This window comes from Alligator mississippiensis, chromosome 1, assembly GCF_030867095.1.
Source record: "Alligator mississippiensis isolate rAllMis1 chromosome 1, rAllMis1, whole genome shotgun sequence".
Lineage (NCBI taxonomy): Eukaryota > Metazoa > Chordata > Crocodylia > Alligatoridae > Alligator > Alligator mississippiensis.
The window spans coordinates 139,445,760-139,469,828 of NC_081824.1; the positions used below are offsets into that span (position 1 = coordinate 139,445,760).

General features: G+C 42.5%; 1 protein-coding gene across 2 annotated transcripts in view; it reads right to left on the bottom strand.

Annotated features, from left to right (window-relative positions):
* PRKN (parkin RBR E3 ubiquitin protein ligase) overlaps positions 1 to 24,069 on the bottom strand; it is a 1,451,839-nt gene that overhangs the window by 732,305 nt on the left and 695,465 nt on the right. For both annotated transcript variants that reach the window (XM_059714743.1, XM_019479720.2), the window contains exon 5: positions 9,778 to 9,861. In XM_059714743.1, the coding sequence (XP_059570726.1) occupies positions 9,778 to 9,861 (84 nt within the window). The remainder of the gene's footprint in view (positions 1 to 9,777; positions 9,862 to 24,069) is intronic.

Here is a 24,069-nt window from a genome sequence, read left to right on the forward strand (position 1 = left end):
GGAAGCCTGGTTATGAAACTCTGAAATTCTTCAAAACCTTTCTGAAACATTTTGGAACAGTTTTGGAGCCATCTGTCTTTATTCAGATTCAGTGTTTTGGGTGCCGAAACGACCCAAAAAACCCTCTGAAACAAAATGGCTGCCAAAATTTCACACAGCCCTAGTATCTAGTATGTATATACATGGTGCACAAAATACATAATTTTCTTAACTACATAACACAATACAAATACCAACTTTTTACCTATTGGTTACACATTGTAATATATACTTGCTATTTGCACCTCAGATAAGTACATAAACTGCTTAAGGGAATAGCATCATTCAACCTTACTGTGTATTTTATAGTCATGCTAACTGTAACTTTAATTATCTACTTTGTAACTAATTTTGCCCTGTTGAACTGCACAGAAATCAGTGAAAGAAAATGCTGAGGCTAAAGGGCTACTGTTAGGAGTCTTGGAAATGAGAGGGCAATTTCACACTGGTACTTTCCCTTTCTTTCAGGGCTTCTAACAGCAGCCCCAAAACTGATCATTGGAAGCCTTAAAAATGACAGGAGCTAGTCAGGTTTAGAGCTTCTAATACCACAGCACTGTAAGTGATGCTTATTAATAAACATCTGTACTGTGGTATTACCATGTTTACTTGAATCCAAGATGAGGTGGCCCCTATCCAGTCAGCATGAGGAAAAGAGCCCTTTGTCTTGGATTTGAGTACAAAGCAGAGGAGGGGGCAGGCAGCTGCTGTGGCTCTGACTCTGCACCTGAAACTGGGTTGGGACTAGAGTCAGAGCCAGAGCAGACACCTGCCACTTGCCTCCCACCCCCACCTGCCCTCTGTAGTCTCTGCCCATGCCCCAGTCCCCCTTATTGTTGCACAGTTCCAGCTCTGGCTCAATTCCCACCCCAGCATGGAAAATATGGAAACTCTATTCCCTGCCTAGCAAAACAGCAGTGGCAATGCTGCTGCTGCATGTCTGGGCAGAAGCCAAATTTCCACATGGTCCATGATCTGGGAGGGAATCAAGCTGGAGTTGTGTCTTACAGAAAAGGGGGGTGGGGAGAAGGAGCAGAGGCCATAGGGTGGCTGGCAGCATGGGGGTGTAAGTGTCAGAGGGGTAGGCAGGCTATGTGGGGGGAAGAAGTGGGGTTTTGCAGGTGGGGGACAGCTACATGCCCCCTGCTGCTGCTTTCCCTTCTGTAGCAGTGTGGTGGACATATTTAAGACAACCCTCCAATAATTAAATTCTATACTTAGAACATTATAACAAAGTTATACATTTTCCATATAGAACATCTAATTATTGGGGGGCTCATCTTAAATTTAGGTCATCTTCAATTCAGGGAAATAGAATAGTAGTCCTGAAATTCACTAGCTCCTTTCATTTTCAACACTTCTAACAGCAGCCTCAAAATAACAATTGAAAGCCTTGAAAATGGGTGGAGTTAATCAGTTTGTGCTGACTAGTACCACAGCCTTAATAAGGTTGTGAACTTAGAAAGTACTCTTTGCATTAAGTTTAGATAAATGCATAGTCTGGGTTGAGTGCACTGCCTTTTTTCAGGCCCAAGGCTATGCATTTAAACAAAGGACACTATACAGTAAATCATATGAAAATTTAAGTTCAGTTAAGTTTTCATGGCTCACTTGCTCAATATAGACTAATCAAGTAACATTCATCTCTGAGAGTACATTGCAACACACATCCTGAATTACAATGCATATATCATTAAGCTGTTCATTATAACTTTTGGCAATAATTTAAAAATATGCTTAACTTTAAATTGATCTTCTGATATCTATTGCTTTTGAATGTTGTCAATTACTGCATTTCCATACTTCCATCTATGAAAATTAAAGGCCCTAATTTCTGGCAAGAGACTAGTTTTGCATTAAGATATCTTCAAATTAGTATAATGAAGAGAACACAGTACATCTTAAAGATATGACACAAACTGGAATTTGTAAATCATGAAAGTTGATAAAAAATATTTTATACAAAATTACGCTTATGCCTATGGGTGGAGGGGGGGAAGTCAGATGTTTGCTCTATTTTTTTTTAAAGGACAAATTTGCTGTTTTTGATAATTGTAAACAAGAATATATTTAACATTCTTTAGCACTCATCCATCATAAGGAACAAAGAAAGGAGGCACACTTGCAGCAGAAGTTATATCAAAGAGAGGCAGTGAGGAAAAACTACTTTCCTTTTCCATAATAGCATTCAGAAGTACACAATCAGAATAAGATCTATACTGATGATACAGCAATGCATGTACTATTGACCATGAAAGTTTTCATAAGTTTTTGCTTGGCTAAACAAGCTAGACTATCTCCACACATGATAGACTCCCCATTGCCTCTGATCATCCATCTTTTCTACCTATTCTAATTTGGATTCATCTGTATCAAACATGGGTAACCAGAATGATGCATGAGATTCCAGATGAGATCACACCATGCATTAATCCTTCTTTTCTCTTCAAGAAATACTTAACTTGGTGCATCCCAGGACCAAATTTGCCTTTTTCAAATCCAGAGCATCCTGGTGGTTCATAGTCATCCTATGACTGAATGATACACCCAAACTCCTTTTTTACCTTAGTCGTTTTCCCACTGATGAGGTAGTAATTTACAGCAGTTTTTGTTGTTGTTCATAAGTGCATGAGCTTACATTTTGTATTACTAAATTCAGCCTATTGCTATTGCTAAATTTTTACATCTGCCAGTTTTCCTGTGTGAAATTCCAATCTTCCTCTTAATATCTCATAAATTTGTGACAAATTTAAAACTTGTGTTCAATCCAGCAACCCCTAAAATATGAATTATTTCAGAACCAAATTTTACCAGAACTTGGTATCTCAGAGGACTGTTGATGAGAGCCAGAATGATTAGGGATGAGATATGGAATACCATTTTCTGCTGTCAGGATGCTGGCAGAATGGTTAAGGTATCTCACTACAGCTCTGGAGGCATAAATTCAAACTTTTCCCTGAGTTCATGACAAAGGTTGCTCCCAGTTGATCTCACCGTAAATGAATAGCAGGACATTCTGGCTGAAGAGTCAGATGTGCCATGCTAGTCACATCACTCCCTTGTGTGCTGCTAGCTAAGGAAATAGCTAAAATACGCCAGAATAAATGAGCTAAAGTAGCCCTATGAGTCATTAGACTCAGATTAACCTTCCTTCCTTCTGCTGGTACAAATCGAAGCTGTAGTCACAGCACTAAATGCTCAAGACTCCTACATTCATTTACTAGTGTAGATGTTGCCATATTGTAACCAACCCTAATTGTTTTCATGCACTTACAGGAAGTCTCAGCAAATAGAAATAGGCTTGTTCTATAGCTGAACAAAAATCTTTCAGCAAATACAAAAAATGCCAGATGTGGCTTTGGTCCTTCAGAATCTGTTTGTGAATTCAGGTTGAACTCGCCAAAGAGTTACAGATAGGGAAAAAAAAAAAAAAAAAAAAAAAAATCACAGCTAGTTGTTTACAAAATTGCAGTAAGGGTGGATGACCTTGATTCAATTCTTGCGCAAAATAAAGTACATATTGGATTTAAACTGGGAGTTTCCCACCTCCAAGATGAACATCCTGGCTGCGAGGATACGGGGTATTCTGAGGGGAGTCTCTTATAATCCCTCTTATTTAAATTGTTCAACATTGTATAAAATACCTAAATAGTCATTCAGACAGAGAGAAAATTTATTTCTAATCTGATGCTTAAACATTGACTAGGAAGTCTGACTCGAGTTCCACTCTCTGAATGCATCACTATTTATACAAACCAGGACACATCAAGCAGAAACAACTGAGAGAGACCTTTCCCCAACACAGCCTACAACCACGTGGTTATAGCACATCTCTCTGGAGGTAGGAGATGCGGAACTAAAATTTCTTCAGTATAAAGTGGGAACTGAACCTAGGTCACTCATGTCCAGAAAAGGTCCTCCACACTCTGGGCTTCTGGGTAAAAGGAAGACTCTGGCATATTTTCCCTGCTTTCTTTGTGAAACTCTAACTTTTATTTCCTTTGCTGTTCTTATGCATGCCTCAAAAGAACTTTTCTTATCAAATGACACAACCTAAAAGTAAGTTTAGATTAAACTACATTTTGTCCAGTTTGGGCACTAATAAACTAGATGGCCCTCATCTGTAGGTATGGACCCTACATTCCAGATATAGCCTACCCATTAACTAGAGCACAATCCCTAATTTCTCACTTCTGGCCCCATGGGGATGATGGCAGAGATTGAAGCCATTAACAGCCATTTCCTGTTATCTGAATGGGAAATGGAACTTCAGTGATACCACCTGGCTTGCTGATCCATGTAGGAGGTCACTAAAAGCTGAAGAGCCCTCAGGTAGAAGGAGAAAATGTTCCCATACAAGCAAGTAGGAGTCAAACAGATGAGTGTTTTATGGTTGTGCAGAAGTGAACACAGAAGATATCGGATGGGCAGGGATCAGTTAAAATCCATGTGGCTGATTACTTTATACAGGCCTTTAGACAATACAAATCAGGCCTTATAGTTGCTTAGATCGCTTTGGGAACTAACAGTGATATTGGGGTTGATATTAAAACAATATCCCTCTCTTGGTGACAGCTATCCCTTTTGCCAAGAACACACATTTCTCTGTGCATCATAAGTTATATAAATTAGGCATAATTATACATATCAGAAAGCATAACCACAGTATAATTATCTTCTAACTGCTCTGTAACCACAATACAATGACAATTACTATGTTATAAAATGTAACCTTATCGTCTGAAGATTCCAAGAATGATGGTTTCAGCATGTAAAGAGTTTACATTTTTTTCTCCTTTGCAGGGACACAAGCAGATTTCCTGTTTGTGTGTTGCACTACCTGAATTTTGCCAATGGGTTTAAGAAGGAGAAACTCAAACAAAAGATCTTTCACATGGTTTAAAGTTTCACCTTTATGTTTCACATAATTTTTAATGAAAACTTAAACCATTACTAGGCTATGTGGGCAAGGATTCAGCCAGTCCTCAACTACTGTACAGTGTTTTTATTTACTGTTAAAGTGCTGCCATTCCCCTTTCCTCCTGTAAGTGGATGAATTTCATCAATGGGTGAAGTTATTCAGGTGCACATAGATTTTACATACAATGGAAATCAACTTAGAAGCCAAGGGGAATGAGTAGCTTCCTAGACCTGGAATATCAACCTGAGGCTGAAAAAAAAGAGGAGATGCATGATGGACCAGGAGTATCCCAGTATGGAAGGCAAGAAGAAGATGACACTCTGAACTGGGGAAGCTTGGGGAAATGCTGAAGGAGAGAAATTTCTGTATAGTCCTAGATGTAGGGTTTCAGAAGGTTTATCAGCTCCTCAGTCAGTTACCAAATTTAGGAAGTTACCGTAGCGGCACACTCAGAAAATCCTGGTACCATTCCCAAGATCAAACAAACCTAGTCACGTTAAGAGAACCATCCATGGAGTACAATTATATGAGATACTATCTCAGTCAAGCAGGAGAATCTGAGATGCTTATATAAGGTTCACTTCCTGAGCAACATGTAAAGCATGTCTGATCACCATAGAGAAAGGACGGTTATAAAGTGTGGATCAGCTCAGATCTGGAATGGTGAGTGTCACGGGATGGGGTCTCTAAGGATGACCACGATACCCTAGGGTATCGACTGTGCCAATTTGGTCTGATAGGCACCCTCTTTTCTCTTCTGCCACATCTTGATGCAATTGTAATGAGTAGGGAGGCTGCCTTTAAGCCTACTTGGGCATGGTCCTGATGGACTTCCCTGAACCCTGTGGGTCCCGGACCCCTTGTGGGTCCCATTTCAAAATAGATGTCCCTGGACACCCCAGTCTTATGGGCTATATGAGTGGCTCCAAACCTCCCCTTCATGGCAATACCATCTACGAGACTTGGGGCATCATAGTTTCTTCCAGGCCTCGCTACAACTCAGGCCCTTGTTCTCACTGGGCTCTCCACAGCCCTGTCTCTGTGCCCCAAATGCCACACCCTCTCTGGCACTGGGGTCCCCATGCTACACTGGGCCCCCAATGAGGCCTCCTCCTTCCCCAAATAGCCTCACCCAAACCACTAGTGTTATAAACAGCAAACAAACATAAGCCCCTGGGCTATAACATAAAACAAAAGACCAGGGTGTGCTCTGCCCCTTTAAAAGCATCAAACTTCATCCCCGGCACTAAATGTCTAGTAGGCAAGGGTACCTGCAGAGTTCCTGGAGCCCCATTAGCCCTAGGTGTAGCATATCAAGCACTTGCTGCATCACTGGGCCCTTCCCCTCTGGCTGCTAGCAGGGATCTACCTTCTCTAATTCCAGCCTGGGGTTTATATGGGCCCAGGGCTCTGCCCTTCTAGTCAGCTGACCATGTGCAGGTGCAGGCTAATTTGCCCTCTGGCTTGTTGCCCTGGTAACCTGCACCTGGGCTTCTGTCTTTCTGTTTGGGCTCTCTCCCCAGGCAGTTTATGCTGCCTTAGTGCCCTGTGACAGTGAGACACATATTAAAGGCACATTGTTTTGATAGCCGATGGTAATAGGTAGGAGGGATTCTATGAACAATGACAATTGGTAGGAGCTAGAAGAAAGGCATTCCTCAAAAGATGAGGTTTTGACAATCCAGATTTTGGAAATGGAAGTGTTGGTTTTGGGAGGAAGGAAGCAAATCATGAGCTGCATAACTTAACTCTGAAGGAGAAGGCAATAAAGTTTCACACCAAAATCATCCTTCTGATCTAGTGCCTGGCACAGAAGAATGAGAAGTTGGATACTATGGAGGATGAGATATCTCCCTTAGAAAATACTGTGTCCTAGCAAGGGTATAACCCATAGGACTTTCCCTGAGGCTGGGCAAGTTCCAAGGGGTAAGGTAGGCCCTATAAAGGTCAGAAGCTATGGAGCCAGCCAACTCGGATCAGTTTTCAGATTTAGCTGGAAAGGGGTCTGTGAAGAAACCCTCCTCAGTCTGGGTCACCTCTGTATTGAGACAGCCCAGCCCGCTGTTTTTTCACACTTTTTGGTTTTGGTCAACCTGGTCACCTAGGTGACTGGGATGAAACAAATTTCTAAGGGAGCAGGGAGCTCACTCTTCCTTTGTCCTGCAGCAGGCATTTTGGGAAGGGGACAGGCAGTCATTTTGGGAACAAACACACAGAAGAATGTGCCGCCATGAGAGATAGACTCTCTGGATGATTTGTAAGTAGAAATCTGGAATCTAGCTACTAGATTAAAACTAAGTATTTAGCCATGTGTTAAAAGGGTCACTGAACTCAATATTTGATGAGGCTCAATTTATTCTGTATTGCTCAAGGTGTTTTGGGTTTCTCTTAAATGTCCTTAGTTCTATCCCTCCCTGATTCTCTCCCTCTGATCAATAAAAAGCTATCTGGCTCAGCATGCCTGGCTGTGAGTGCCTGAGGGGAGAGAGAATTCAGCTGATTATTAACTAATTCTCTCCTACTTGAGATTATCTTGGGAGGCTCCAGGCTATAAGGAGCACTCAGAAATACTACCAGTGGGCAAAGGACACCCGCAGTCTGCAGGGTCTGTGTACCCTGGGCTGCACAGAGCCCTAACAGAGACCAGCACCCGGGTGGTGGCAGCTTTACCCCAGGTTTGTGGGTGTGCTCCAGGAAGGGGGACAGCCAGATGTAGGCACTGCAGGGAAGAGTCCTGAAGGTTGGTTTTGGGTCTGGCACAGTGAGGTGAGTAGCTCAGCATAGTAGTGCCCCTTACTGTCCCACCACAAGGTCAGCTAACATTTATAGGAAATCAAGGCTCATTTTGAACCCCCTGTTAAATGCAGAGAGCAGGGGAACTGTTTTGTTTTTCTATTCTGTCTTAGATTAGTGTATGCCCTAAGCAAAGGGTCTTGGACAAGGTACAGAGTTGTTCTTCAGCTAATGCAGGATACTACTGGTCTCTAAGTCTTCTCTGGAAGAATAGTTTAAAACAAGGCTGTCCAACTTTGGTGCAGCCTGGGCTTCATGTCCCTTGGGCTGCACAAAACATGAGGCATATAATGTAGGGGCACACCCAAGAATTCTTCCCTGCTGCATGGCAGCACCAGTGATACATGGCCCCATGCCATCTAACAATGGGAAAGGCAGTTGCAGGGGGGCCTATGGGCCACATGTTTACCACTTGTGGGTGACACACTGGCTCATCACAGACCATATGTGAATCACGGCCCATCAAATGGATAGCCCTGGTGTAAAGGAAAGCAAATGTGAAGCATCATTAATTTCCACATATAAAAAGATACAAACATGGGCCAGTAATGCAAGCAATAAAACACTCACTTTTTGGCCAGGAACAGACATTACACTTTTACCAGTATAAGTTCTCGTAACAATACAGAAGTTCAGTGCACACAAACTAGTTTAAAAATGGTGGAATCTGGTCTAGGACAGACCTGGATCAATGTGCATTCAAACTTAATCAATTTAGGTTAGACTGTGGAATCCAACTTCTGTACCAGGTCCCCTATTGATTTGTTTGATTGCTATCTGCTGGCACCCCAGACACTCACACATCCTTTTGCTAGCCCCCTCTCACAGGGAGGCATGCTACCACTTGCCCTTCATTCATCTTTTCTAGCCAAGTGCACAGCCTATCCTGCCCCTTGGATCTCACAGAGCTAAGTCAACACAGTGGCTGACTATGATGGGGAGGGGGAGGGCTGAGGGAAGGGGTTCTCAGCCATGTGCTGTAGTCCAGTCAGATTCCCTAGGGCTGTGTCAGTTCCTGAGGTTCTGGGGGTCCCTGGGTGACCATCCAGGACCCCCATGCCCTCCATAAGCAGGCACAACCCCAGGCAGCATGACTGAGCTGCAGGGGATGGGCAAGTATGGGTATCTCCACTGCCTAACTGCAGTTGACATGCTGTAGCTGATGACAATGGGGGGGACAAGGAGGAAGTGGTGCTTGCCATGCCCTGCAGCCTAGTCAGACTCTCTGTGGCTGTGCCCACTCTTGGGAGGGTATGGGGGTACCTGGGTATGTGGGCTCCTGCACACCTGATGGGGGGTTGGCCTTGGGTGCAGCCAACCTGATGGTCTCAGCCTGCGCAGGCAGCCTGTGTGCCTTCCCACCAAAAGATGAAGGTGTGTTCTGTTTACTCCCAAACCAACCTAAGCCACTTACGGAAACCCACATAAATTTGATGAATTCTACTTCGGGCTTTTTGAATATGTACTTAACCTTCAACATTTTGAAATGCTTGTGCCACTGCTAGCTCTGACCTTCTATGAATGTCACTTAACTGAGGCCGTACCTGAATAATAGTTCAAGAAGTAGTAAAAGACGGGTCAAAAAGAAAAAAAAAAAAAACACTTTGAAGGTGCAGACTTATGGCTAAAGCCCAACATGATCAGATGCAGGAGACCTGACATGCCAAGAAATCTTTAAAAATATAATTGGACCATGTATGAACATATGGCTGTAAAAGCCAGCCATCTACAAACCAAGTACTGATCTGAGTGTTTAAATTCATTCATTATTTAAGTCCCATATTTGTACACTAGCATCACTATTTCAACAGATTTCATATCCCTCCTGAAGGAGAAAATGTTATTATCTGAGCAGTAACCGATTGAGATCTTTCCTGTTTGCTATGTGTGTTACTAATTAATTCAATTTAAATGTACAATCTGTATCAATTTACAATTTATATTTTAATCTTATTGTTCTAATGTGGTTAGGTCTGTTGAGACAAATTATTCAGAGGTTCGGAGAAACAAGATAACAATCTTACCGCTACATTACCACTGCAGTTTGGGGATTGGCAAACACCAGTTATTCTGTTTGGAATCAGCACATCCTCCCAGCAAGATGGACCCTTTAAAATAAAATCAACATATATACAAGGTTTTAAATCCATTTGGCAATTAACTATACCTTTTTTCTTGTTTTCCTCCCACCATCCCTGCCCCTTAGCTAGAATGTTGCTAAACAAGAAGTTTATTAATTTACACAAAACAAAATACAAGCAAAGGTTCTAAAATTACCAAAAAGACAACATCCATCTTTAAAACTTAGTCATTCATAGAAAATATAGCCTTTTCATTCTGAGGCTAGTGTTCTGAACAGCCGTCAAACTCTCAACAGTATATTTTCATTGCTAAGAGTTCAGCCAGGGACTTTCTTAATTATGATGAAAAAGCTACAGAGGGCCCATCTTCTGCCTGAACAATGTTCATCTCAGTCTGCAGCTGATCATGTAAAAATGGGAAAAATATTAGAAGATAGTTTGAAGCAGGGTGATATTGTTAGACTCACTGGAGTACAGATTGAGAAAAGGTTAAGTGGCATTCTTATATTTTACTATTTAACCATTTAAACATCATGTGGTTTCTGTTTTATTGAAACATGCATCTGCTCACAAGGGCCTTTCACATGGATTTTGATAACATTTACATTAAGCCAGCAGGAGAATTGCTTCAGTTCTATGACATACATCAGCAGCATTTCTCCCTAACTTAAATACCACATAAGTAATTAAAACCGTACATGAAGGATTACTGTCATACTGGAGAGTTTTAAAATTATTTTTATGATTTCTCATCTAATTATGTTGCTGAAGGAAAAAAGGAATTTATAGAAGTAAACCAACAGAAAATCTTGAATGGTCTTTTCTGCACCATGTTGCATGGAAACAATTGCATTACATGTACGGTTAAAATAAAAACAAAGAAGAAACAAAAACTTCAACTAAAAAAATATTACATTTCTTCCAAACAATTTTTATTAAAGAATTACTTCCTTCATATAACACTATCTAATAAAGGACACATACAAATATATCTTCAGTCATTTGGAACAATTCAATTTAAAGTTCAGAATTTTATTTTATTTTCAAAAATATTTATGATTCAAAGAACAGACAATGAATTGTAACCTATGAAATAAAAATGAAGGATGTGCACATACATATGTAAGCAGACCACAGATAAGAAAAAAAAGATAACATCCATACCTTAAATATCATCATACTTCTAACCAAATTTAAGTAGTGTAAGAATGTTTAAAAGTGATATCAGTGCCTAGGCTAGCTAGTTTGAAATTAGTGAATAAATATATACATTATATTGTACATCATAACCTTTTAAACACAGTGATTTACAGATCTTTAACATAATCTAAAAGGGAGAGGAAAATGAACATGAGCTGCACAAAGTTTTTAAAAATCTTTGATTCTGTTTCTAATAAAGATGTTAATAAATTCAAGGCAGGTTTGATTTGCACCTTATAGACTAACTGAAACAGAGACATATAGAGATGTATAGAAGGAGATGTAGTTCTGATTTAGTTAGTTTATAAGGTTCAAAACTACCCTACCTTTTACCTGATATCAGCCTAACATAACTAACCTATCTGCTCATGGATAGTAAAACTCAAATTGAATTCAGTGGTGCTGGGTCCCAGGGCCTTAATTCTTCTCTCAAAGTCAAAGGAGTTATATACCAGTGTAAGTGAGAGAAGAATCAGTCCCAAGATACCCACACAAAAAAATCTTACCATGGAAAGCCATGGCCCTACAATCACATATTAACCATCATAATACTTATTATCACAACCTTATGAGTAGTTAATATTACAGGACAAATTTTCTACTGGGGTTACTCCATCGAAGTCAATAGAGATAATCCAGCAAAATATTTCCCTCAACACTTAGAAAAATGTGTTTGCAACAGTGTTTCCCAATTCAGACAAATATAAAGCAGGATGAAAGACAGCACACACAAAATGCTGGTTATAAGAGTAATTCAGGGAGATTCAGGGAAATAGAATTGAGGAATCATAGAAAATTAGGGTTGGAAGCGATCTCAGGATGTCATCTACTCCAAACTGCTGCACAAAGCAGGACCGGCCCCAACTAGATCACCCTTGCCAAAGCTTTGTCTAGACAGGTCTTAAAAACTTCCAAGGATAGAGAATCCACAACCTCTCTGGGTAACCTGTAATGGGTAATTTGTAATAGGTAACCTGTTCCAGTGTTTTCCTAACATCCTCATGAGAAAATTCTTCCTACTATCTAACCTAAACTTCTCTTGCTGCAACTTGAGACCATTGCTCCTTGTTCTGTCATCTGCCACCACTAGGAGCAATCTAGCTCCATCCTCTTTTGAACCCCACTCCAGGTAGTTGAAGGCTGCTATTGAATCCCCTCTCAGTCTTCTCTTCTCTAGACTAAATAAGCCCAGTTCCCTTAGTCTGTCCCAGCCCCCTCACCTTTTTTGTTGCCTTCTGCTGGACACTCTCCAATTTGTCCACACCCTTTCTGTAGTGGGGGCCCAACACTGAACACAGTACTCCAGATGTGACCTCACCAGTGCTGAATAGTGGGGAATAATCACTTCCCTTGACCTGCTGGCAACAATCCTACCAATGTAGCCCAGAATGTTGTTAGCCTTCTTGGAAACAAGGGCATGCTTCTGGTTCATATCCATCTTATTGTCCACTGTAACCCCAAGGTCCTTTTCTGCAGAGCTGCTGCTTAGCCAGTCAGTCCCCAGGCTGTCATGGTGCATGGGATTCTTCTGTACTAAGTGCAGGACTTTGCTCTTGTCCTTATTGAACCTGATGAGATTTCTTTTGGCCCAATCCTCCAATCTTTCTGTCATGCTGAATCCTAGTCCTACCCTCCAGCGTATCTACTACACACCCCAACTTGGTGTCATTCATGAACTTGCTGAGGGTGCAATCCATCCTCTCTTCCAGATCATTAATAAAGATATTAAACAAAACCAGCCCCAGGACTGATCCCTGGGGCACTCCACTTGATACTGGCTGCCATTGAGGCAGTAGACATTGAGCGATTGATTAGTACCCATTGAGCCTGACAATCCAGCCAGCTTTCTACCTACCTTACAGTACATTCATTCAACCCATACTTCTTTAGCTTGCTTGCAAGAATGCTGTGGGAGACGGTATCAAAAGCTTTGCTAAAGTCACGGTACTCGTGTCTGGCAGTACTATCCTACAGTGGAGTTAATTAGTTTACTCCATCCTAATAGCATTGCATGTGTAGACAGTGATGTTTTACTGTGTAACTAGTCAATTCCGCAGTAAATGTCTCATGTAGGCACACCCTCTGACTTCAAAGTGCACTAGCTACTCAGTACTAAAGCTCTGTGGACTTTCTTAGCATCTTTGAATGAGGTAGCTTCCCCCATCTAAAAGAGGCTTAAGCTCCCACTCAGTGCTCACTGGGACCATCTGCACAGGGAACTAAGGAAGAGCAGCTAATGGGCTGCAATTTTACCCTGTAGTTTCCTGTGCCCTAACTTTCTTGTGAAGACAAACCCTGAATTACTGCTGATTTACAACAGTTACAACTCTCTGATTGTACATATAAAACATCACCCAGAAACAAATCATAAATATTCCTTGCTTTGATAGGTTATAACCCAGTATAACTTGAACCTGAAGTCAATAGTAGTCTCTCAATTTTCTCGAAGAGGAGTTAGATCAAACCATTTGGGAGACAAGGTAGTCTACAACAAGGAGTAAAAGCCAGAATATATTGATTCTGTTTCTGTCTGTCATTGACAGGCTATCTGGCTTTGGGCAAATCACAAATTTTCTCAGTTTCTCACCTGTAAAATGGAGCTAGTATCTCTTATTCAAGCTTAGGGAGTTAATATGTGCCCCTTCAGAGGAAAGGACTATAGCATGAAAATACAGAAGTATTATTATTAATAATTATATAATATATTTGAAAATATACTGTGTCATTAAGATCTTTAGCAGAGTTCTCCATTTTAGGAAACAGCAAAAGTTATACACCCTTGAAAATACAAGTCAGTATGTTGACACTTGTTTAGTAATAGCAATACTAAATGTCATTGCTATAACTGTGCCAAAATAAAAACATAATTTCAAATGAGATAAGCACTTTGAGATGCAATTTTTGTTTTGTTCTTTCCTAAACTTTAGAAATATCTATCAAACTGCAAATCAGCCAATCAGTCGCACTGCTGAAACACATTGCACATTATAGTGTTTATAATTACTAGTTCAGTATAATTATTAGTTAATCAGAGCATATTGTGAGAAGAAAAAGCCTCCTGATTTCAAGCTTAAAGTGTCTGCCCCTCTCTAAGCAGTCACATGGCTGTTAAAGAATGCTGCAGATTAAAATGTGTGCAATGAATATTTGTTCAGAGAGTAAAACAGAACCCAGCAGAACAAAACCAAAGTATAAAGAAGACAGGAATATCAACAAATAAGAAAACATTTTAAAAGGTTCAGTTATAGTTTGATTTAGTGATGATACATGTATTATTTATGTATTCATTTGGTTATTTGGTTTGGGTTTACTTTTGCGGGGAGAGCAAAGTCAGTTTCAGTTGAGGTCAATGCCAAACACAAAAAGAACAATAAGGGATTCAGAAACTATGGAAAAATACTTGATTAAACTAGGTCAGCTTGCCAGCAGGATCAAAGATTTAAGTTTATTTTAAAACGGCAGCTGCCTTTTGGTCATTTTCAATCATCGCTTTGAAAAAATAATGGAAAAAGAAGAGATGTTCTAGAACTCTCCAATGACAAATTATTCAAAATGCAATGGTTAGATTGAGTTGTTGACCTGTGAAATCACAGAAAGGTCAGAAACAGAGGTCAGCAATAGCATTCAGTGATTCATCAAATAGTCTGAATCATTTAGAAGGCTGGAAACTATCCATGTATTTAATGCTATGTATTTTCCCTGCTTTATATTCTTCCCCAGTGAACAATATGCAGTAGAATATCATTAAAACACATTTTTGTACCTAGTAATATATACATGAGAGACATAAATCATTAAACTGTTGAGCAAATGACCCAACTGAGGGACAAACATTAATGCAAAAAGATTTTTTTAGTAATGTAAGAAATAATTCTTGGTCCACAAGAGAGTCCAAAACCAGAATACATGTCATTGAGAGAATGCTAAAACTAAGCCGAGTCCAGCGCCAATGGCTTACATTTCTTTGGAGAGTACCCCCTCCAGCCTTGTGCACACTAGTCCAGTCTGGTGTGCTAGGCACTAGGTGGTCCCATCAGCATGCTCTTTTATACCTTGCATCAAACAGACAAAAAGAAATTCAAATAATGCAGAAGTGCTAAAAGAGCTCACTGGGCAAGACTTCCTTTTTGTTACTATATGCTGCTCTAGCATGCCAGTCTCTGCTCCTGCAGCGCCAATGTGGAGAGGCTTCTCAACCCAATGATGCACATAGTAACTTGAGGCTTGTAATATGGAAACAACTCTTTATTGTATACAGAAACTTGTATACAACAGTATACAGTAAGAGGTAACAGTTTTTATTATTGCCCTTGCAAGGGTTTTATGGCTGGTCTGCTCCTGTTCTCACCCAGAAGTTCCTACTTACTTCACCCTGACTTCTTGTGGGATGCTGCATTTCCTGGACACTACCTGTCCAGGAGGACTTACTCTGCACCACATTACAAACAAAGCTTCTGCTGCCATTCTAATGTGTACCAGCCACTTGCTGCACTTAACTGCAAATAGATTAAGTTTGCAAGAAGCCACTTATCTCAAGAAGCTGAGCAACAAAGACTAACCCAGAAACAATGATGAAAAATGATAAACACATTCATTTGCAAGGAAATACATGCTATGCCCTATGGTCAAAGTATTTATACTATAACTGTCAGCCCACGTTCCTGGCTCTTGCACAAGTTAATTCCAACTTAATGCATGAAAACTTTGCATGGGCATATTTTGATAGCAAACTGATACATGTAAAACTTAACAGAAGCCATGAACACTGCAGGAATAGTAACACAATCCATTCTGTGTCCTATCAGATGTCAAGTGATTTTTCTAATCTTTTGGCAGAGATAATAATTAAACTTAGGCATTGTTTTCTCCCAATTGTTGCTACATATATATTGAAAGGCTTTCATAAAGCAAGCAGGTAAGCCTTGTAATTATGTAGTGGAGCAATATGTATTTTCTTCCAGCCATGTAGAAACTTCCACTGACTAATCACAAAGCTGGACCTGCAATATCATGTGTATGATATTTGCTTTAGAAGTACTATTAACTTTTCTCTTCTACTTCATTTAAAAAGTGACCTCTGCTCATCCCCTTGCACTATGTCCAGATGTCCTTTCTTCTTTCCCTTTTGTTGACTCCATTCTTGAAGACACTCCAGACCTTCATTTTTTTTTATTGTGAAATTCCTAATAACAATTTTCTAATTCAAAGAGCAGGTACCTTACAAGCAACAATGGAATTTGGAACTGAATTCTGCTGCTTTTACTTCCTTTTTTGTGATTTCAAGAATTGAATGGCATTGCTATGGTATTAACTATCACTTCTTCTATCTCACTGCAGCACAACAAATGTAGCTGAGCAGGTGTAGGGAAAGGAAGGTGACATACGTAGAGACAGAATGATTAACAAGCCTGAGGTCCACAAAAGCGAAAGAGCAGGAAGGGCTAGTCCTTAGCAGTTAGAAAGGAATAAAAGACTCAGAGCGAACGTTCAACGTTTAATCAATGCAATTAACATGGAGACTAAAGTATTTTAGACTCGCCTCCAAGCTAACATGCTGAGAAATGTTAGCAGTGGTAAACCAGTGTTTGCACAGCTTCTCAACTATTCAGACCTCAAATATTCCTCCTTTTATAATTTGCTGCTACAGCACATTCACAGAGACATTCCTCCTGTTTCACTGGAACAGTAACAGAGGAGAAATTAGGACTTTCAGATATAGTGATTCATTATTATGAATTCTTAACAGATTTAATTTAGGAGAACCATCTGATTATCTTCATCTGTTCAAGCTCTCTTTACTAAGAATAATCTGGCTGCTGTGCGAAGGAAGTTTGCAGCTACCCAGATTAGAGTCAGCAGAAGACCATATGATGTGCTCCTAACTGTTAAGAGACTAGAGGCCTCATTTCAATTCAGAGCAAGTAAATCTATTTGAATAACAACATTTATTATCATGTAAAGCTTCATATTTATTTCAGCTTGCTTTATATCTTGATAATTATGACTACAACTGGACTATGTTTATTAAATGAGATAAGACGCTTATTAGATTTCTAGTGAATGCCCAGATATCATCATCATATAAACATTATTACTTTGCTCCCAAATAAAACTGCATGAATAACAGCATCTAGTTTTGTGGGAAATATATTGCTCTAAATCCCCAGAGCACAGGCTAACAATGTCAGCCACCCTGGAGGGAAAAAAGAAAGAAAGAATATACAGAAATATAAAAGTTATGAAGATATGGTTACTGATTTAGCAAGGAAATTTTGGCTAGTCTACAGTTTGTTCTATTTACGGTACTTGAGAGTTTATCATACAACAGTACTTTGTGAATGTGTGTGAGGGAATGAATTTATTGCATGTAAAAACTGCTAGATTAATACTTTGATGATCAAAGCCCTCTATTTAACACAACTATTGGCAGTTAAAGCTTCTCTAGGTGGTACCACAGATTTGACCTGCAGAGGCCACTTGGGGTGGTAGGAGAACCGTTTTCAAATCTATTCATTGTTTGATCTCTTTGTGAAGACTGCCAAAAATGGGTGGGCCACGCATTTGTTCTTGCAGTCCATCCTTCTGCTGCACACACAGATGCGTACATCCTGCCTGGGTCAGGTGCATTTCCTGCTGTATGTAGGGTAAGGGAGAATTATAGCCAAAAGAGCCAAAATTTCAAGGGATTTTGTATGGCTTGAATGCGAGGACTTAATTACTAATGTATTTTACTTACATAATTAAAACAGGCATCAGAAGGTAGATTTTAAATATTATTCACTGTGATCATGTAAAGACTAAGGGTCTTATTATGCATTAGGTTTAGGTGGCTCCTGGAACTCTTAATTCCTGGATTGTCTGCACATTTACACATGAAACTAGTTTTGAGCACACTTTAGATGGCTTAAAGTTGCACCACTCCAGGGCAGGTTTATCTCTGATCTGTGCCACCTAGCTCCTGTTCAATTAGCATGCGGGCACTCCCGACAAGACGAGCCACCCAAATTTCAGCCCTCCAGCATCCCAGGATGCAGTGTCCCTTCCCCCAGCCTATTGTTCTGTGTGGACCAGGCCAACTCCCCCACCTGCCCCCAAGGGGGTGACCTTCCCATTCCCAGGGGCTCAACACTGTGCAAACAACATGCAGAGCACATGCCAGCTAGCCGGGTCACAGAGCATGGACATGTCAAGGATTGGGGTCTGTGGGGAATGGGGAGGAACAAAGTAGGGGACTGGATCAGGTCCCCCTGAGCTGAGGATTCTTTTCTGGGGCAGGGACAGGGGCAGTAGCTCCCTGAAAAGTGCCTTCCCTCACTGCTCCCATCTCCAAGCACTCCCCTCCCCCCAGGAAACATGACCAGCACCCCCACGCCCCAATCCTAAACCCCAATTTATTAAAACATGAGATCTTCTTTAATTTACTTCCTCTTTATTTCTTTTAATTTTTTTTTTACTTTTGTTTTGTCTTTCAGTAGCTGACTTCTTTCATTTCACAACCCATCACCCACCCCTTTTCCTTTCCACCTCCCATTTCATTATCCATGTCCATCCCATTAACTTTCCACCTCCCAGCTTCATATAATCAACCTCCTGCCAATTCTTCTCACCCCTCCCCACCTAGAGCAGGGATTGAAGCCTGCCATAGCTTACCAGCCCTGTAATAGCAATTCTAATAATGCCAACTCTCACAAAATTGTTGCAAGTCACAATTTCTAAGTAAAATTAAATCTGACTCATGATCTAGCATTAGAACTCTCAAATCTCAGTAATTTTTTTCTGGTGCATATACAGCAGCACTCAGCAGTTAAGTCTGTGGAGGGGAAGAGGCGGGGGGGGCAGATTGAGGCCCCCAAGGTGAGGCAGGGAGGGAGGGAGGGAGGGAGTGGGCCAGGGGTGAATGGGGCCTCGGGGTCAGGGAAGGTCATGTGACAGAGCTGTGGGCAGTTCATCCAGAAGCGGGGGGGCAGCTCTCTGCTGTTGCACACAGCCCTGGACAAGGCGGGGGGGGGGAACATGTGGCTCCTGGATTTGTGTGCAGGGCAGAGGTGGGCTGGAGCTCTCTGCCCTGCTGCCTTTACCCCAGGAGCCACGGGCTGCCATTTTGTGCCTTCTGCCACCATGTGGGTAGGGGACAAGTGGCTAGCACGTGGCTCCCAGGGCAAAGGCAGCAGGACTCAAAGCTCCATCCCTCAGCAGACAGTCCGCCTCTTCCCCACACACAAATCTGGAGGGCAGATGCCCCCCATATCCCCCCAGGGGTGTGCACGGTGGCATGGGAATCCCTCTGCCATGCCTGTGGATGAGCTGTCCACAGCTCTATCGTACAACCTACCCCGCCCCCAGGTCCCCATTTGCCCCTGCCCCATTCCCTCCCTTCCCACGGGGGCCTCAATCTAGCCCCGCCACCCCTTCCCTCTCCCCCCACCCCTTCCCCTCCACAGGGGAGGGCTGTCAGTGTGTCCGTGTCTGGAAAGTGCTAATTGCACAACAGTCCAGAAGATGTCATCCCAACCATAATAGCAGGTAGTAATTTTTTTTTTTCTAAAGCATTATCAGTTGTAGTAAAATTGTTTTTGTATAAAACTCTGACCTGCTAGAAGTTAAATAAGTGACTAATGGGGTTTATAAACCAATGGTCAATATATCTCTATTGGTTTATACTTCAAAAATAGCATCTCATTATTTACATGCCAAATCTCTTGATTTTTAAGTTTATCTCTTGATTTTTGACATGGTAGTGTTGGCAATACTGCAGTTCTCAGCTGGAGCTCCTAGTGAGGCCCTTGCTGCAAGCTCTGTTGTGGCAAGTCACAACTGTGCAGATGGGGGACAGTTAGAGAAGCTTTTTAGCTGTAAGATGGAACTGTCCCCACCTTGAGTTAGCACCAATCAACATTTGAGCAGCTCAAGGTATAGTGTGTAACAAGGCCCTGAAGCACATGGTTAACTTTATGCACTTGAATAGTCCCATTAAAACTGCATACATACCTAAACCTTTAAAGGACTGGTTGTATATATGATGTAAAAATGGTGTCCTAGATATGAAATATTCCTTCTCAATCATATCAGCAACCTAAACAACACTGATATATTTTTTTCCTACCTCCGTGGTTAGACACCTTCTAAAATGCCGAACCATATACAAGTTTGCATTTATAAAGCCTTATGGCAAGAGACCAGAGCACCAGGTTTCTGATTCAGAATGTGGTTTTCATTTAATAAAATCATACAAAATAGATTATTTTACTGAACATTATTTTAATTCTAATCATAGATACCATAACTTTCATAAGAACTAAAACTAAAAACAAGCTGTAGCACTTTTTATTAGGTCCTGGTGCTTAATATTCTCCTGTATTAATCTCTACAGAAATTTGTAGTTTCAAAAAATACTGGACTATGCTCATAAAAATTTGAATGGTATAACTGACATCAGTAAGATAGTTCTCAGTCATCTGACCTACTCATACGATAGTTTTTGTGATGACGTGTTAACAGTGTGAATATCGGCTCCAATAGATGGGTTGGTATCTGAATACAACATATGGAGGGAACAATGCCTGCAGCTTGCATCCAATAAAACGATTCTTAATTGAGCTGTGGCAAATAACACTTCCATGAAAAACCTTGCAGGATGGCGTCAGATTTCTCTCCCCTACCAAGCAAGATGGTGCTCTATCAACCAAATAAAATTAAGATATGTAGGCAAATACAACTCTTTATGAAATACAGTTAAGAGAATGCAACAGCTGAGTCTCCCTTTCTTTTACTAGACAAGGAAACTGATTCTGAAAGCAAACTACAAAAATGTCCATGGTATTCAAAGCTACAGCTTCCCACAGCTGGTAAGCAGAGCAAATCATCTGACCTGATACAACTCATGCTGACAACTAAGGATGCCATTTCTGAGATGAGAAACATTCTCCCAACAACCTTGTACACTGACTTCAGTGAACAATTCTCAAGCAAGGGTGCAAAATATGCCCCCTGTATGTTCATCGTTAATTTTAAATACTGCTAGTGCAGATGGCAAATAAATACTGAAAATCAAGACTCTTAGAAGAAGTTCTATATTGGATTGACATAGTCAGATGAACAATAGGAATATTCTGGAAAAAAAAGGAAGAGTGATATTTTCCATGAACAAAATAAAAAAAATCAAGTGTGTCATATCAGTCCATAATCATCAGGGATCCTGATTTGCTCTAATCACAAACTCTCTGATTAAGAAACCCTAAATCCATGTTTTTTCCATTAATAAATGCAATGTCGCTATACACACACACACTGGCGATGCATACGGCTGCATGCAGGTGCATGTGTACCACCTGAGATCGGCCATGCACGCCCTGGAAGCGCCAGCCATGAAACCGGAAGTGTTGGTGGAAGTGCACTTCCGGTTTTGCTGCTGGCTTGGCAATTGGATGCTGGGGGACACCCTGCCCTGGTCGGTGATCTGCCCCCCACCCCAGACTCTAGAGGCACATGCAAACGCACACGCGCACACACACACACACACACACACACACACACACACACACACACACACACACACTCATCCTAGCCAACTGCTTATCAAGAATGATGGGTGGGAAGTGGGCGGGAATGGAGCCACATGCCTCTCCCCTTCTAGGCCCAGTCCCCCACTTTCCACCTGCAGCTTGGGGTCTGGGCCTGCTCCCCCCCACCCGCTGCGGTGACAGGGAGGAATGGGCTTGGGCCCAATGCGCAGTGGGGGAGGAGTGGGCCCAAGAGTGGGGAGAAGCTAGCCCACCACAGCAGCCAAGGGATGGAACAGTGGGCGTGGGTCAACATGGCGGCAGTGGGGCAATGGGAGGAGCAGGCTTGGGGCCAATGCAGGGGAGGGGGGATGAGGGAGGAGAGGGCCTGGGCCTGAGCGGGGTGGGGAGGCCCACTCCTTCCCTCCCCCCACCACTGCTGTGTCGGGCTGGGCCCGCTGCTTGTCCCCATCACTGTGGCAGGCCAGCTTCTCCACCCCACTTTGGGCCAGGTTCTCCCCCACACCCCTCGCATCAGACCCAGGCCCACTCATCCCCCCCCCCCCACCACCGCCACATCAGCCCAGGCCTGCTTCTGCCTCCCCCCCAACTGAAGTGGGCCCACTTCTCCTCGCACCCCCATGCTGGGCCCAGGCCCACCTCCCCCTTCCGCTTGAGGTCTGGGACCACTCCCCAATTTCCTGCCATGGCAGCAGGGGGAGGGCAGGAGTGTGCACAGGCCCACTCCACCCTTCCCCGCAACTGTGGCTGGCCCAGGGTCTGCTACCCCCCATGCCGGGCCTGGGGCCACTCCCCACCCCGTTACTTGGGGTCCAGGCCCACTCCACCCTGCAGCACCGCTGGCTCCAAGGAATGGGGGGATGCTTTCTGTCCCCAGTCCCTGCCCATTGGTCCTGTTCTTGTGGGGGGCAGTTGGGGACAGAGCACATCCAGCCCCGCCCCCACTTCTCATCTGGTGCTGTTCCCCCTGCTCCCCCTTCGCCCCCCACTGCACCACGTCTGGGCCCAATTTCCCCCCCTGAGTCCCCACCACCTCAGGCGGGTGGGAGGATGGAGAGGCCAGTGCCACACACTGTTTCGTCCATCGTCACCACCTCAGAGCTGCTTCAGGGCTGGACGAGCCATCATGGGAGGGGGGCGTATGTGGGGACCGAACCCCATGTCCAACCTCACTTCTCCAATGATTGGGGGGAAACAGACCTGCTCCCCACACCCTCCCAACCCACTGTTTCAGGGCCAGCCCGCTCTCTCCACCCTCCTCCCTTACCTGGGTTTGGGAAAGAGGCAGGTCAGATGTGCTGGCCTCACGCCCCCCTCTGTCCCGTGTTGCCACTGTCATGGCAGCACTGCACTATGCCGTTTCCTGTCCCAACACTCGTGGAGCACTCTGATTTGCTGTTCCATTCAGCCAATCAGAATGCGAATAAAGCATTATGGACAGACAGACAGACAAACTAAGGGTTTTATAATATATAGTCAAACACAGTGTTTTATTGATATATTTACAATTTTAAGGCAATTTGGAAGCCCACCAGTGCATCAATCACTATAATAAAATAAATTCTACATACCTATAAATGTCAGCATTTGATTTTGGGTTTTTTATCAGAAAATCAGAGCTCCTCATGCCACCTTCGCTCATCAGGATGCTGGTTCAGCTGTAGCTGTCCCCACCCCCACTGCTTTGTGGCACTGAGCAGCCCTGATACGCTGATGCTCTGCCCATGCCATTGCCCTTCTCTCCTGACCCACAGCCCCCCAAACCCTGCCAGTGCCCCTCGTTCCCCACCCACAACCCCCTGACCCCCCTGCCTTGCATCTGCTACCCCATGGGCTCTGCTTCAGCACATGCATGTGTGCACATGCATATGGTGCCCCTTGCCTGACTGCCCTCCTTTCACTCTGCCAGCCTGCAAGGGGAAATCTGTTGTTTCCTCCATTTTTCTCCTTTAAAGGAAACATCTGGGTTTTTCTCTTTAAAATGAGAGAATCCAGGTTTTTCTCCATAAAATGAGGAAATTTGAGTTTTACTGTGTTTTTCTGTGCCAAACAGAAAACCCAGATCCCTGATAATCATACAAGTCCTGTAATCAGAAGTTATAACTTAGGGCTTGTGACTCCATTAATAGTGATTATCAGTAATGTTGAATAAATAAAAGAGCATCTTTATGCCTGGTAGAAGAGCAATGGAACACCTTCAACAAAATGCAGGTGTTTTTGTGGAAGATAAAAACAGTCGGGATCCATTCAACAGCCTGGCACCTTTCTGAAGGGACTTTCTAGAGAAGAAATTTACATATCACCAGTGGGTATGCAGTCAGTATTACTTCACTGAAGTAAATTGAATTACCAGCTGTGGACTTGGTCCTGTGATATCATTTTCCTTTCATATTAGCTGGAAAAGCAGTTGTCTTACAGTTAATACATTCCAAAAGCTTCTATATTTCCAAGCACAATCAACATTAATTCCAAGTCTAACATGTTTACATTACACAGGAAAAACGTTCCCCCCCCC